The sequence below is a fragment of the Falco rusticolus genome, chromosome 3 (genome assembly GCF_015220075.1).
Source record: "Falco rusticolus isolate bFalRus1 chromosome 3, bFalRus1.pri, whole genome shotgun sequence".
NCBI lineage: Eukaryota > Metazoa > Chordata > Aves > Falconiformes > Falconidae > Falco > Falco rusticolus.
The window spans coordinates 11,636,791-11,652,647 of NC_051189.1; the positions used below are offsets into that span (position 1 = coordinate 11,636,791).

The 15,857-nt window shown below is 35.9% G+C and overlaps 1 protein-coding gene across 1 annotated transcript in view; it reads left to right on the forward strand.

Annotated features, from left to right (window-relative positions):
* The window catches only part of DNAH5 (dynein axonemal heavy chain 5), a 120,078-nt gene that overhangs the window by 40,204 nt on the left and 64,017 nt on the right, over positions 1-15,857 (forward strand). Inside the window, 15 exon segments of the mRNA XM_037382298.1 lie at positions 264-482; positions 1,197-1,259; positions 2,240-2,478; positions 3,319-3,559; positions 4,024-4,223; positions 5,102-5,255; positions 5,885-6,048; positions 6,696-6,852; positions 7,798-8,010; positions 8,807-9,031; positions 10,351-10,523; positions 11,579-11,757; positions 13,342-13,529; positions 14,092-14,286; positions 14,961-15,095. Coding sequence (XP_037238195.1) covers positions 264-482; positions 1,197-1,259; positions 2,240-2,478; positions 3,319-3,559; positions 4,024-4,223; positions 5,102-5,255; positions 5,885-6,048; positions 6,696-6,852; positions 7,798-8,010; positions 8,807-9,031; positions 10,351-10,523; positions 11,579-11,757; positions 13,342-13,529; positions 14,092-14,286; positions 14,961-15,095 — 2,745 coding nt within the window.

The window sequence follows — 15,857 nt, forward strand, 5'->3', positions numbered from 1 at the left end:
ATCTACTTTAACTGGAAACTGTTTTTTTTAGAGAGATAAATTGCACTAGGGCAAATAATCTGTCAGATAAGAAAACTAACTGGTTTTCATTTTGATGTTTCTTCCAGTTTGGTGTTGGTTTGCCAGATTGTGATAATTGCTATGCAAAAAGTACAGATTTTCTAACAAATCATTCTCTGTTCTTAAAAACTTAAAATTTTAACATACCTATATGTGTAAAATTCACTTACAGTTTTGTGTATCTCGATCCAAACTTCTGACAGGAATCCTATGCTATGTTAAATAAGTATGATTTACTTGTGGCCAAAGAAGAGACAGAGAAGGTGGACACTTTGCACTACACTTGGGAAAAACTGCTAGTCCGTGCAAATGAAGTGCAGAATGAGCTGGTAGCTTTGCAGCCAAACTTCAAAGGAGAGCTTATTAGCACTGTGAAGACTTTTACTGAAGACTGTGCACAATTCTATTCAGATTATGATCAGGCAAGTATCTGTGGTGTATTTTATTATAGGAGTTTTTGAGGAGCAGTGGGAGCATTGAAAGATTGTGGAGGTACCTAATTAACGGGATGTTATTCATCTTTCTGAAGAATAAGTTTATTCTTGTTAATGTGATATTTGAGTTTCAGTGCAGGGCAGGCTATGTTCTGTATGTGACTGAAGTATGTAATGATGGTAATCAGCTTTTAAAGATAAGACTTGAGACATTTAGGGTTTATGATAAGCAGCTAGTTAGCATGAGCAAATGTGAAGATTGCGATTAATAAGAAATTATGTTACAATGTAAGAAATGTTTTATGATGTTGGACAGAAGTACAAATGACTTAAACTCTTATATTCTTTCTCAGTAAAATGTAAATGAGTCAAGCTGAACCAGTTTTGTGTCATCTTCTAAGTAATGCTGATTTTTACTTGATAAAGAAGCTATAATTGCCTAGCTTTTACATTATTATGAAAACTTCTGTATTAAAAAGACAATTAATTGCCACCTTTGTTTGCTTTTTTTTAAAAATTCAAATAAAGTGCTTCTAGTAGGTAACTGTTCTTTTCATTCAGTTATCTGATACAGGGATGGAATCATGCAGCTGCAAAAATGTTATGAGTGTAACATTTAGAAAATGCTGATTAGAAATAAGTTGTGGCTATTTTCACCCTCTAAATTCAGATTTTTTTATTTATTTTATTTTAAATTTTTAGAATGGGCCAATGGTGGTTGGTTTAGAGCCTCAGGAAGCCAGTGACAGGCTTGCTATGTTTCAGGTACTGTTAATTCTAAGACATTGCTTAATACTTACTGCACTAGTAAACTAACACCTGAAGGCTCTGAGAATGAATCAGAGTAGCTGAACTAATTTTCATTGATACATAGGGTTGATGATTGGGTAAAGTTTGTTTTAACTTAATGAAAGCTAAGTTAATATTTTTTTCTGTGCGTTTGCAAGGAATGCTGGTTAAAGTTAGATGTTTTAGGACATAAGAGAAAGGCTGCATAGATAATGAGAAATAATTACTAGATTCAAGTATCCTGATGAGGACCTGCTCTCAGGTTTAGTGTATTTGGCTATAGGCTGCTCTTGTGCTCATTATTGGGTCTTTTTCTCACAAATACAATTCTGCCCTATCTTCTTCCCCTCTCCTTCCCTCCCTTTTTAAAAGAAATAGTATTAAAGGTTTCCTGTTATTTCCTGTTTTTCCTGTTTAAATGTTTCTTTGTACCATGATTAATTTCTGTTCCTGTAATAATGACTTCTAATGGTTTTCCTTTTCCCACAATGCTATTCTTTTGTCTTCCTACTGTTCCCTCAGTTATATTGCAATTGACAATTAAATTTTGTTTTTCTTTGCTGCTTAAACAGTAGTAAATCTTACTTCAACCCTTCAATAAAAGAATTGTACAGCATACTTGGAGAGGTGGAATTTGCTGCATCCACCTTTCTTATCTTTGCATGTCATGCTCCACCTCGTTCACATGCAAGCTTAGCATCTATTGTTCTATCACTGTGCCACATGGAGTAAATAACGTCTCTGTCAACTTTTAAAGATCTGTCTCCAAGCTAACTAGAAGTTACATTTCTCATGAAGATTGTTGACAAAAATGTGGACGGTGCAAGTTGGTACTATGTCCTCTGTATCTTTCTAGTATTTACTAGATTTTAATCACAAATGTAGCTCTAAGCATAATGTCAGATCTTGAATATTTAGTTCTTTAACTCTATTTATTTAATCTTTTTCTTTCTTAGAATCGATTCGATAATCTTTTTCGGAAATATATTACTTATACTGGTGGGGAAGCTCTTTTTGGTTTGCCTGTTACTCGGTATCCTCAGCTGCTTGAAATAAAGAAGCAACTGAACCTGTTACAGAAACTCTATAATCTATATAATAATGTCATTGACACAGTCAGTGGCTACTATGATATTCTTTGGTCAGAATTAGACACTGGAAAAATTAACAGTGAACTTCTGGAGTTTCAGAACAGGTGAGAAACTGCTGCTGTGGTAAAGATGCCTAAAATATTTTTGTTACTTCTTAAATGTGATTATAATCGATTAACATCAGTATTCATATATGAGCATGTATTTGTTCATTGAACCATGAAAAATGTGAATTTTAATTGAAAAATATGTCCATTACCAACTTCATAAAATAAAGCAGCCAGGTTAGATTCTAAATGTTGAGGATTATTGTTCATTAGAGAGCTTCTTGGTTAATATCTTTTGGTCAGATTGGAATGTAAGTTAAAATGGCTATTTGTTTTGTTCATGAAGGGAGATTTCACTTTGTTGTTGTTATTCATGAGAGTCAGATGCACTAGATGTCTAAGGCAAGTTAGTGAATTGCTGAATAGTTTTCCTAACAAAATGGGATATATTGCATCCATAGAAGCTGAACTTTTCAACAAACCAGGAATCAAATTATTTAAAGAGTTAAACCTGCATGTTCCAAGGAGAGGGTTTTATCTAGAGCACAGAGCAGTGCTTATCATGAACCTTGCCAAAAGATGAAACCAAGATGTAAAGCGCTTCAATTGTTTTTAAAGATCACTTGGACAAAGTGTATTAGAATTATGCAGCTACACTCCTCAAGGGGAGCCTGTAGGTGCTTGGCCAGCTATCAGTCAATGAAATAGACTGGAAACAGATTTTCTGACATGCAGAATCACATACAGAAGCGTCAAAATATAAGGAACCTGAATTCGGAAGGTATGTGGTCTGCTGTTAAAACTATATACTGTGGTTAAATTGTGGATAAAAAATTAAATGGATAACGGAAAGAATATTTGCAACTTTTTGAAAATTCTTGCATTATTTCTGCTTAGATGCTGTAAGCTTCCTCGTGGTGTAAAGGAATGGCAGGCCTTTTTTGACCTGAAGAAGACCATTGAGGACTTCAGTGAATGTTGCCCATTGCTTGAACGTATGTCAAGTAAAGCAATGATGCCTCGGCATTGGAAGCAGATTACAGATCTCACTGAACACAACTTTGATGTGGAAAGTGAAACATTCAAACTGAGGAATATAATGGAAGCTCCGCTATTAAGATATAAAGAGGAAATAGAGGTATTGTGAAGGAAGAGAAAAGGATGCATGAAACAAAACAATCTGCTCAAATAGTGTAGGAGTAACTAGTAAGAAGGAAAACAATATTTCTAAAGAAAGAACAGAGAAATAGACTATCACTTCAGCTTTCTGTAGGAAATAATGACACAAATATATCATGGTGTCAGCTCCTCTTTTTGTATCATGTAACTTGGCCCAGGAGTTAATTTGCGAGGGTACCTTGCTTTGCAACATTAAAGATATGAAAAGTAATCACTGTATTATTCTTTTATTTCCCCAAAAGCTGACCATATTGAGATGTGGTATACAGATTATTAGCTATGTTGTTTGCCTGTCTGTAGGTCTTTCCACTTGATATATAGTTGTTCATCATCCTTATTAGCATTAAGGAAATACAAATTAGATTTGTATACCAGAGACTTGAACCATTCATAGCTTGCTTCGACATCCTATTTATTTAAAAGGATATCTGCATAAGTGCTGTGAAGGAGAGAGACATTGAGCTGAAGCTAAAACAAGTTATAGCTGAATGGGACAACAAAACATTTGTCTTTGCAAACTTCAAAACACGTGGGGAACTTCTTTTAAGAGGTGACAGCACATCAGAAACAATTGCTACCATGGAGGACAGCTTGATGATTCTTGGCTCTCTCATGAGTAACAGGTATCAGGAAAAGGGGGGTGGGTGGGCAGGGGGAGATAAAAATATCAGCAAGAGGCTTTGTTTTATTGAACTTATCTATCTTTCACAGAGAAGGAAAATAAACATCCATCTAGATAAAAACTAAGAGCTTGCTTGCCCTTGAACTGTTCATGGGCTAGTTCTTATTGTCTGTATTCCTCCAGTAACTTCTGAAAGCATGTGGATGCAGTTCAGGCTTCCTGAATAATCAACTGGACAGTTTTCATGGGTGCAAGAAAGTAGCATGAACATAAAGGGGAACACTGCCTGGTTGTGGCAGGCATACTACAGGCATTACAGGCGCTATACTCTGCCCCCTGTGATGGGTCACTGCTGCACGCTGAAGGTGCTGAGAATCCCAGTTAAAATGAGGTTGAGTTTGTCTGGTTTCACATGCTGAAGCTTGCAGATAAAACAAGCAACACAGAACCTGATCCTCAGGTGGATGTTCAAAAGCAAGAGTTCAGTTGATAGGGGCCTCTGGGAGTCTTGCGGTTTGCAAGATGTTGCACAGTCCCTTTTTGGAACCACTTTACCTTAGAGTGAAATTGAAATCTTGCTCCTATTCAGCTTCTCTTGCGTCAGAGCTGTGCTACGCACCACGTGTACAAAGTAGCAAGTTGGTGCTGATTTGGCTTACAGCTGCTAACTAGCTGAATTGAGTTAAGTATACTTATACAAAGTTTTTATACTTTCACTTGACAAAGTTGTGTATATATATATATACACAAAGTTTTTATACTTTCACTTGACAAAGTTACAAGCAGAAAAATTATTCCTCATTCATACGAGTGATATGCTGGCTTTCAAGAGACTTATTTCCTTCTTGAAATAAAGCAAGTATCTTCTTTTTATTTTAGATACAACGCTCCCTTCAAGGCACAGATTCAGAAATGGGTGCACTATCTTTCCAACACAACAGATATCATTGAGAACTGGATGACTGTGCAGAACTTGTGGATTTATTTAGAAGCTGTTTTTGGTGGTGGTGACATAGCAAAGCAGCTTCCTAAGGTTTTCAGACATGTCTTTTTTCAGTTTGGTTTTCTACATTTTAAGAATAAAACTTAACTGTGATGTCATAGTTGATGCAGTAACATAAACGTGGTTTTTTTTTTTTAGTACTTAACAAAACTAGTCTTGCTAAGAAATTAGGTAAACAATGCCAACAAAAGTATTCTGTAGAATAATAACATTGTGTGAGCTAGTTGATATTTTTATTTCTAGATTGTAAAATTGTTAACCAATGTGTGTTTACGTGTTGTGCCTAGCCTACCTACCACTATCCTAGTAGTACCTAGGAATCCTTATCTTAAACTTTCCTACATAGCTTTTCAATTAAAAATTAACTTTAGTTTTTTGAAAAAAATCTTCGAATTCGAAGCATACAGTTCAAGCATAATGAGTTTTCTCTACTTTCAGTCATTCTTAGTAGGCTTGACAGTAGAGTATAAAATAAGCTGTATTGTGTAAGCGGAAAGATCTGTGTTTTTCTAAACTGAAAAACCTTTTAGAAGTTCGACACGGGATTACTAGTGAGAAGATCATTGCAGATTGCCAATTCTGCAAGCAGGTGCCTTTTCCCTCTTCTGTCTTCCTTCCTCCATCTCTTCCCTTCCACATGCATTGTCATGTTTCAACAGGAAGCAAAGCGTTTCTCTAACATTGATAAATCCTGGGTGAGGATCATGACCCGAGCTCATGAAACACCTAACGTTGTTCAGTGCTGCATTGGAGATGAAATCATGGGGCAGTTACTACCACATTTACTAGAACAGCTTGAAATCTGTCAGAAGTCACTCACAGGGTAAGATTACTACAAGACTACAGTCCTGGCACATGGTTATGAATTATGTTATTAGGGACAGACCAATTAGTTGAGTACTATCCCATGGGCTTTGGAGAAAGATCATGCTCTTATTTTACTACGAATTCAGTTGAACTGAACAAACAAGTTACCAGGATAAAACACCTCCAAAGAAATTTTTAGCAACTCCCTGATAAGTGTTTGATACGAGACTAAGCTGTCACCCACTGTCTATGTTGAAATCAAAGCTTGTTTCAGCCTGGTTTAAATCCAGAAGGCAGTCTAGGTCTGTATGTCCTACTCAGACCTTTCATGAATCTGGGAGAAATTCAGAATGAGACCTAAACAGCAAGTAACAGACTTAATGTAAAAGCATTTTATTTTGGTTTGATTTCTTTCCTTTTTACAAGTGCTTACATTATAGCAAATAATAAAAGCTTTCCTTGCAATTATTCCTGATGCTAAAAGAGTAGCTTTAAAGTATGTGGTTAACACGAAGGTAATATGTTGTTGCATTGCCACTGCTAAAAATTGCAATGATACATTGTGAGAAATGCCACTTATAAAGAGGAAAGGATGTATAAATTAACCTGTTCACTTAACACTACATCCCACCCCCCCTCCCCCCACTTTTTAAAAAAATGCAGGTACCTGGAGAAAAAGCGCTTCTTATTTCCACGATTCTTCTTTGTGTCGGATCCTGCCCTTTTAGAAATTCTTGGCCAGGCATCAGACTGTCACAATATACAGGCACATCTGCTGAATGTCTTTGACAATATTAAAACTGTCAGGTTTCATGAAAAGGTATGTACTGCTCGCACCTAAGTGTTACATTCTTACAAATTCACAATGTGTGATACTTCTTAAATAAGAAAGCTATCTGGGTGCATAGGGCATTCAACTGTTTTACCAGGCTCAAACTATTTGATGATGCATAGACTTTTTTCGTTTAAGATTTAGTTTCATCCTCATTTATGTAGTAGGAAAACTCTATGTAGCACAGCAAAACAAACAAAAAATTGCACCAGTGCTTAGGTTTCAGGAAAACACATCCGAGTACTGAACTGTCTTCTGTGGCTTAATATAGGCTAGCATCCTCTCAGATAAGCTTCTGATTCTTTATGAGCATATTTGTATCTTTAGATTGCCTGTATTTGTACTTTCTCATTCATTTTCTGATTGCAAGAGAAAAAGTATCTAGTTTCTTACCTGTTTCTGAGTTATCCTTAATATGCTTTCCAACATACCATTTGAAAAACAATATTTTTATACCTTTCACAAGAAAAGATAGTAACCAAAAACATCTTTTTTCTTGTGTATGTATACATTTTCTTAAAAATTCACTACATCCCCATGCGTTTGAAATTCCTTTGATTGACCATGTTCCTTAACTTTTGTGTTTCCATTATTTTTGACTGTAAGGCTGTAAATTTTGTTAGGATATTAAACCACCAATAATGGGAGAAGGTTTCCTTTGTTGTGTCTGGGAAGTGGCTGTTGTCATTGAAATTCAGGAACTGTCAATGTATTAGTGTTTGTTTCCTTTTTCAGATGATGATGTTTTGTTTAAAGCCTTTTTGCACACCGGAAGTAATGATTTAATCATTTTTACATTTCACTTAACAGTTTGGTATAATTTATTAGTTACCTAAATAAGTTTAATGGAGTGATGGCAGTAAAATCAGACTGTTATGTTAGAGATCACAATGAAACTCTAAATGTAAAATGTTCTTGCTTTGCTTTTATTAGATATATGATCGTATATTGTCGATTAGTTCACGAGAAGGTGAGACTGTAGAGCTGACTAGACCTGTAACGGCTGAAGGTAACGTGGAGGTTTGGCTCAATACTCTGTTGAAGGAATCCCAGCTGTCACTGCATCATGTTATTCGCCAGGCAGCTGCGCACATCCAGGAAACTAGTTTCCAGCTGACTGAATTTCTTTCTACTTACCCAGCTCAGGTAATATCATTGTTAGATCAGTGAAGAATTACTCACAGATATGTAGCACATTGATGTTTTTTGATTGTCTTTGCAATCAAAATTGCAGCCACTGTTACAAATGCAAACTGACATTTAAATTTATCTTAATCACCTCAGTCTTTTACTTTACACTTTATGTATCTGAAACCAAAAGAAGAAAACTTACCTGATGGTCTTGTTCAAAAATAATGCTGAATGAAATAAGTTAATGCAATGGAGTTAACGCTATTTCTTTACAAGCTTAATACTTGACTGCTGAAGGAAAAGTAGTAAAATTATGTGTTTGTTTACATATTCAGGAAAACACTATAAATTGCTAAAGATTTGGAGCTGAGGGTAATGCCAAGGCAAAATTATTTTCTTAGCAGAAACTTCTTCACTTGTGATCAGGAATGTTGTTAGAGAGGGAATGAAGGCTTTGTGACTTAATAAAAAAAATTTTAAATTGAAGCATTAGTTATTCATGGATTAGTTATTAATTATATTTATAAAGTATATTAATTGTATATAGTATTCATATATAGATGCTATAAATTATGTTTAATAGTTGTATCAACAGTGCACTGTGGGCAGCATCTACAAAACTAAAGTGTTAACTTTATGAACAGAGTTGGGACACAAAACAAATGCATAGGTTGAATGACATCTATATTGATGCATGAAAAAATAACCTTATACAAATAGTCACAAAAACATTTTTTTTAGTTTGTCTGTGTCTGTGAATGTACATTTTATATGAAAGAGAAAGGATTATGAAGCATATATGTTTCCTAAGGTTGGGTTGTTGGGGATCCAAATGATTTGGACAAGAGACTCAGAAGAAGCTTTGACTAATGCCAGATGTGATAAAAAAATTATGCGAAAGACGAACCAGTTTTTCCTGGATCTTCTAAATATGTTGATAGATACAACAACAAAAGACCTTAGTCCATTTGAGCGAGTTAAATATGAGACATTGATCACTATTCATGTGCATCAAAGGGACATTTTTGATGGTCTGGTGAGTACTGAAAAATACAACGAGTTATGAGTTACTTTCCATGCAAAACAATGTAAAAAGACAAGAAGCAAATATTACTACACCTATGAACTCCTGTGTCTTAAGCTAAACATTTAATTTCAGGACTGTAATGATTATGTGACCTGAAGTAGTATAAAGGTGCTGATGTTCCTTCAATCCATAGCTTAGTTTCCCTTTAAAGTAATTCAGTTCCACCCCCCCACGCCCCCAAGCAATAGCAGTAGCAGAATTTTATAATGCTTTATGTTGGCCCACTTAAGTTAAATGACTCTCTGTTGCATGGTCAGTTAGGGACTTCTTTTTCCTCATGCATTGTGTTGCAAGTAATTGTCCTTTCTCTGGACTATGTTGTGAATTTCAAGGAGTAAATAGAATGAATGTAGAGTTATAATACAGGAAAAAGTTTGAAGTTGGTTGAAGCTGCAATCCCCTCTGTTCTAGTTTCAGTAGCATACCTAATTATTACTTAGGGATTTATTTATTCACATCTTCTTATGCTGTCACAGGATACTAAAATTAGGAAAGTGAAAGAATTTACTGCTTAACTCAAGTATAAAAGCTAGCATACCCCTTTACCTATAGGAAGCTCTGGACCTGACTCTGAAATTAAGCTGTATGAGAAAAGAATTACTGAGGTTTAACCCATTGCTGATAGGCAGACACCTGTCTTTTAATTGTAGAACTAGTTGTTTCTAGTTATAATCATCTTATGCAACGTATAATTTTTAGATACAACCTACAGAGCATCTTTTAAAATTCTGTTTTAATATTCAGTTGGTCAACTTTGAATTACTCCCAGCTCTGTTGAATTTCCTTACTAATAACTGCACTATGACATTGTCTTGATATACCTTTTTTTTCCAATTTGCATGTGGTTCCATACAATTCTCATGGCTTTTTCTAATATCAAGTATCATGTTATGTGCTTCCTAGTCATATGGAAAAATGAAATGGTAGAGATAAGTAAAAGAAATGCCAGGTTTAATGTTAACTAAGCCTAATGTCTCTTGTTTGAGACTTGTGAATTGTTCATTTGTATTTGGAATTTTGACACACTTGTCTAAAGCCTAAAGCCCCTTTGCCTTAGTGTGGATATCAGGGACAGGAATAACATGTTAGCAATTTTATGGTAAAAATCAAGATAGGATCTCCACTATTCTTGTGTTACTAGCTCTTCTTTATGCCTTTCATTGTGATTACAGTGATGCCTTTGCAGTACTACTTAGATGAGGGAATATAAATGCGAAAGTAAGTGTTAACCATTAATATTATAGCCTTTTTCCCCCCTTTTTTCTTAGTGCCGTATGCATATCAAGAGCCCGACGGACTTTGAGTGGCTGAAACAGTGTAGATTTTACTTTAATGAAGACTTTGATAAAATGATGATTAAGATCACTGATGTGGGTTTCACATACCAGAATGAATTCTTGGGCTGTACTGACAGGCTTGTCATAACGCCTCTTACAGACAGGTGAAAAAGACTGATTTTATTCCTTTATTCTTTAGTCATTCTTATTGGATACAAAATAGATCTCTGCAGAGTTTATCCTTCATAGTGTTAGTGAAGTCAATAATTTTACATGGAATGCGTGAATAGTTTTGTTTCTGGGCCTTATAATATCAATAATTTCCAGCTTAATTTCTGCCACATACTTGTGTGATCTTCACATATATGATGTATGGGACTCTGATTCTCATGTATGTGATGCTAGTATACCTCAGGATGAGGTATATCCAACAGATGCAATATACAGAGAGAGATACAGGACAAAAGTAAGTGTTTACAGATGAGCTAATGAAAAGAGCTAAGAAAGATCAGACAGGAAAAACAGTTTTATTAAACTGGAATAGATTGGAGACCTTGGGTCTAGAAGGATATTAAAAGAATTGGAGTCCTATTAACAGAGCGGTCTACTTACCTAACTGGAATAACAAAAGAATGCTGTATAAGCTTTCTTATTGGCAAAATAAGGGCATTGGATTTTTTTTTTCCCTAAGTATTCCATACAGCAAATTCTAGAGCTTATCTTTCAATATAATTGTTAGCTGGTGTCCTACTGCATTACACATAGAAGTTTCATTAATGAAATGCACTTTATGATCAAATTTTTAAGGTGGATGAGAAAGGAAAGGTTTGCTGTCTTTTGTTATTTTACTCAACAGAATAACGTAGTTCAGAACTGCTTCAGTTAAAGTAATTCAAGAACTAAGCTAGCCAAAGTAGATTAGGCAGCATCTCTGAATCTGCTTTCTTTCCTTCTCGTAATCTTTCAGGTTGATTATTGAGGATTATCTGTTCTTCCGCTTTATGTATGAGGAGATGAACCTTAATATTACCTGTATCAGAGGCCGAGTGAAGTCTTCTTACTGATTTAGGTTGTTATTAGAGGCATGTCTTCTCAGCAGTTTCCCTGTCTCCTTATATCAGACTTCCCTCATGTAACACTTTTTAGTAAGTTTCTCTGGCACTATACAGAAGACTGTGCACTGCAGCCAATTAAGTGATGACAGCCTTTTGCCTTTTAGATGTTACATTACTTTGGCTCAAGCTTTAGGCATGAGCATGGGTGGAGCACCTGTGGGACCTGCAGGAACTGGAAAAACTGAAACCATCAAAGACATGGGACGGTGCCTTGGAAAATACGTAGTGGTCTTCAACTGTTCAGACCAGATGGATTTTCGAGGACTTGGGAGGATCTTCAAAGGTAATATGTGAATTAAAGGTAAGATATTGGCCCAAAGGGTTACCTGTATCCTGACGTACATTAAGCACTGTATAACTGGTCAAAAGAAGTAATTGTCCCACTATACTCAGCACTGGAGTGGCTTCACCTCAAGTATTGTGTGCAGATTTGGCATCAACAATGTAAGAAGTATATTAAAATATTAGAATGTGTCCAAAGGAGAGCAACAAAGATGGTGAAAGGACTAGAGGGCATGACTTATGAGGAACAGCTGAATATACTCTGTTTGTTCAGCTTAGAGAAAAGGAGACTGAGGGGTGCCCTCATTGCTGTCTACAGCTTCCTCATGAAGGGCAGCAGAGAAGGGAGCTGATGATCTCTTCTCTCTGAAATCTGGTGATAGGATGTGAGGGAATTGCTTAAAGTTGCATCAGGCGAAGTTACGATTTGATGTTAGGAAAATGTTCTTCACTGAGAGCGTGATCAAGCACTGGAACAAGCTCCCCAAGGAAGTAGGCAGGGCCCCAAGCCTGTTGGTGTTCAAGTAGCGTTTGGACAACACTCTTAGATGTATAATTTAACTTTTAGGTAGCCCTGTGTGGAGTCAAGAGTTGGACTTGATCGTCCTGAGTGTTTAACAACTCAGGATTTTCTGTGGTTATATAATTCTATGAACTATGTGAAAATTACAAAAGCTAAGAGAACATCTTTTTAAAACATAATTGGCAGGTGGTTTTCAGTCTTTGAATAAATTCAAGTAATAAAATATTGCAACATTGTCCCCAAGAAATAGAAATGTCTGAAAACGTAAGACAGTTTATGAAGGGATACATAAAGACACTTAAAATCATCAAGGAGGACTGCCAGTACAAAAAGAAAAAACTGACATTTATTGCAGAACTAGTAGAATGTGTCAGATTTGGATTTCTGTATTTTGTTTCCTTCAAAGTTCTTATTATTGAAGGGAGTGCATGAATAGCACTATGTATGTTAAAAACAATTGGCACAGCTCAGTGAAGTTAGATAAAGGTGACATTTTTTTTTTTAGGCACCTGAAATTGATACCTGTTGGTCAGGGCAGATACTGAGTTAGAAATCAAGTGGCAGTCCTTGACTGTTGTATTGTTGCAAGTAACTGTGTTGATGGTGGGTTTTTTTTGTTTTGTTTTCCCCAAAACATCTGAGGAAGAATGCAGTTCTGGCACAGACTGACCCGTAACTTCTTTCCAGGTGAAAGGAACGTTATTGTTCATTTTAATCTGTGCAATAAGCTATTGACAACCCATCATATTTTCATAGACTTATTGTGGGCATTATTTTTTTTTGGAGGGTAGAGAGGAACAGGAAAATACTCAAGATACTTAGAGAAGGAGCAGAAATTGAAGGATGTAGTATCCTAGATAAGCTTGAGGACTCTTGAAACTGTGAATTCTTGCTTGAAAAAGAATTGAACTCTTCTCCTCGTCCCTTTCCCAACCCTGAACAATAAACTTATTTTTATTTCTGAGGTAGACTAACATGAATTTTGTCTTATGAACTGCACAAAAAAGGGGTTAACAGTTAACAACAGAATGGTCAGATACTTAGTTGCTTTTCTCTTGGAAGGTCTTGCTCAGTCTGGCTCCTGGGGTTGCTTTGATGAATTCAATCGTATCGATTTACCAGTACTATCAGTAGCTGCACAGCAAATTGCAATTGTGTTGACATGTAAGAAGGAACGTAAAAAAAACTTTATTTTTACTGATGGAGATAATGTGGAAATGAATCCAGAATTTGGCATCTTTCTTACTATGGTAGGTATTTGGTAGATTTCTAATATGCCAGTGGTGATTGTACAGTAATTGCTTCTGACTTGGTGTGTTAAATGTGCTTGCTAACTCTTATGTCAATTGGCTCTTAGTTGTCGCTGACAGTTTGAGAAGATAGAGCGTTACTGCAAAGACAGTTTACAGGGTCTTGTTTTAGTGACATCAAAAACATGCAATTAACAAATGCAGCCAGCACTGTAAATACAAGTTATCATCTCAATGTCAGATTACTTCTGCATGCTACATCCTGGTTCCCAAAGTATGCTTTTTTGCTACAAGTAGAGAAAAATGGCTGTAGAGATATAGGTAGAAGTAGCCAGTAAAAACAGGACAAATACAGTTCTGAAGTGTTTAGGTGGAACATTTTTCATACCTTATAGATGCAAGAGAGGCTAAAATGCTGTACAAACATGGCTGGGAAATGTGGATATTGATTCATTTTTACATGTGTTTTAAAGCCAAAAACCTATTTTGGTCGAATGATGCTCCTTTGCTGATTCTGTTTGTGCAAGGTGCAGTCAACTTCAAAACTGATTCTTTTCTCCAGAATCCAGGATATGCTGGACGGCAAGAACTCCCTGAAAATTTGAAGATCAACTTCCGTTCAGTGGCTATGATGGTTCCTGATCGTCAAATCATAATTCGTGTTAAATTAGCTAGTTGTGGTTTCATTGCCAATGTTGTATTGGCAAGGAAATTCTTTACACTGTACAAGCTCTGTGAAGAACAACTGTCAAAGCAGGTGATTATTTTCATAGGAGGAAAAATTATCTTAGGGAAAAACTATATCTGGCATCACAAATTATTAGTATCTGTGTGAAGAAAATGGAAAAGCTCATGTTCACTAAGTAAGCTAGATGACACTTGCAGTTTAGTAGTGCAACCCTCTGCTGTCCTGGAGAATTAACTCCTTCTACAGTTATCTGTACAAGAATGTGACTGTCATTCAGAACATCGCTTATTATTAACATTTAGGGTTAATGAATGGTGATAACTGGCGCAAATAAAGGGCTTATATATTAGTTGGTCTTACAGAGGAGATTGAGAGGCATTTGGCTTGCTGCCGGTACTTTTTTAGATGTTTCTCAAATAAACTCAGTTTCCAAGGTCCACAGAGAATACAAAATAATACTGCCAGTTTATTTCTTAATAGTGCTTGGGAACCTTATCACAGTTCAAAGACTTGTGATTACATTTCTTTTTTCTGTCACGCCTTACAGTTTAGTAGATGGTAGCAGAGGTGGGGAAGGAAGTTGCTCATAGTCATGCAGCCAAAGACTCGTTGCTGAACGTTAGGAAGCATTTGTGCCACATGTACCACTTCTCATACATATTCATACCTTAAATGATAAATAAGAATTGCTTCACCCCTGTTAACTTTGGGAAAAATTTCCCCAAACTTTGCATATCTTCTAGGTGCATTATGATTTTGGCTTGCGAAATATATTGTCAGTACTACGTACATTAGGAGCAGCAAAAAGAGCAAATCCGACAGATACCGAGTCTACCATTGTCATGCGTGTACTGAGAGACATGAACCTGTCTAAACTAGTAAGTTCTGAGGGCCTGGTAAATTAATTAAACTGCATTTAGGAGCTCTGTGGGGTTTTTTGGAAATACAATTTAAATCTGTTAAGGTGGTCACTAGAAGACTGGGTGTGGCCTTTACACTGAAGCTACCTTGGGAATGTTCCATTCTCTGGATGGTCTTGGGTACTGGTTTTAGCTGGGATAGAGTTAATTTTGTTCATAGTACCTTGTATGGTAGGGGCTGGTGAAGGCGTGTGTGAGGAGTTGTGTGGTGCTTGGCTGCCTGCCTGGGTTGAAACACACCTTGAATTTTTCAGAATTTTTTTTTACATATTTGCCCTGCTACCTATAGAAATAAGTGACCAAATAGAAGTCTGTATAGCAGCCTCTTTGACCTAAAGTATTTAGTCACTCTTTTGAAATAATCTGTTATTCATAGTAATGAGTACTAACTCATCTGTCTTAAATAGCTAAAAAACCCTGTTCTGTTACTGTGATATTTCATCTCCTTCATTATCTTTTTTCTGCACTTTAGACTAATTTACTATTTGTGTAAATGTTATTGCTAAAATTTACTTTAATAAATTCAATCCATATTTTAGTAGTTTATTTTCAATAGTTTTTGATAATTTGAAGCACCACATGATCTCCTGTTGTGTCCTGCTAAAGTGTTTAGCACCTAGAGGGTTACCATGGATGATTTCCGATGTTTTCAAATATTTCTTTAGCTCTGCAAGAGTTAGGGATTTTTTCTTAAGATGCTAGAATAAATAAAATAGGTTT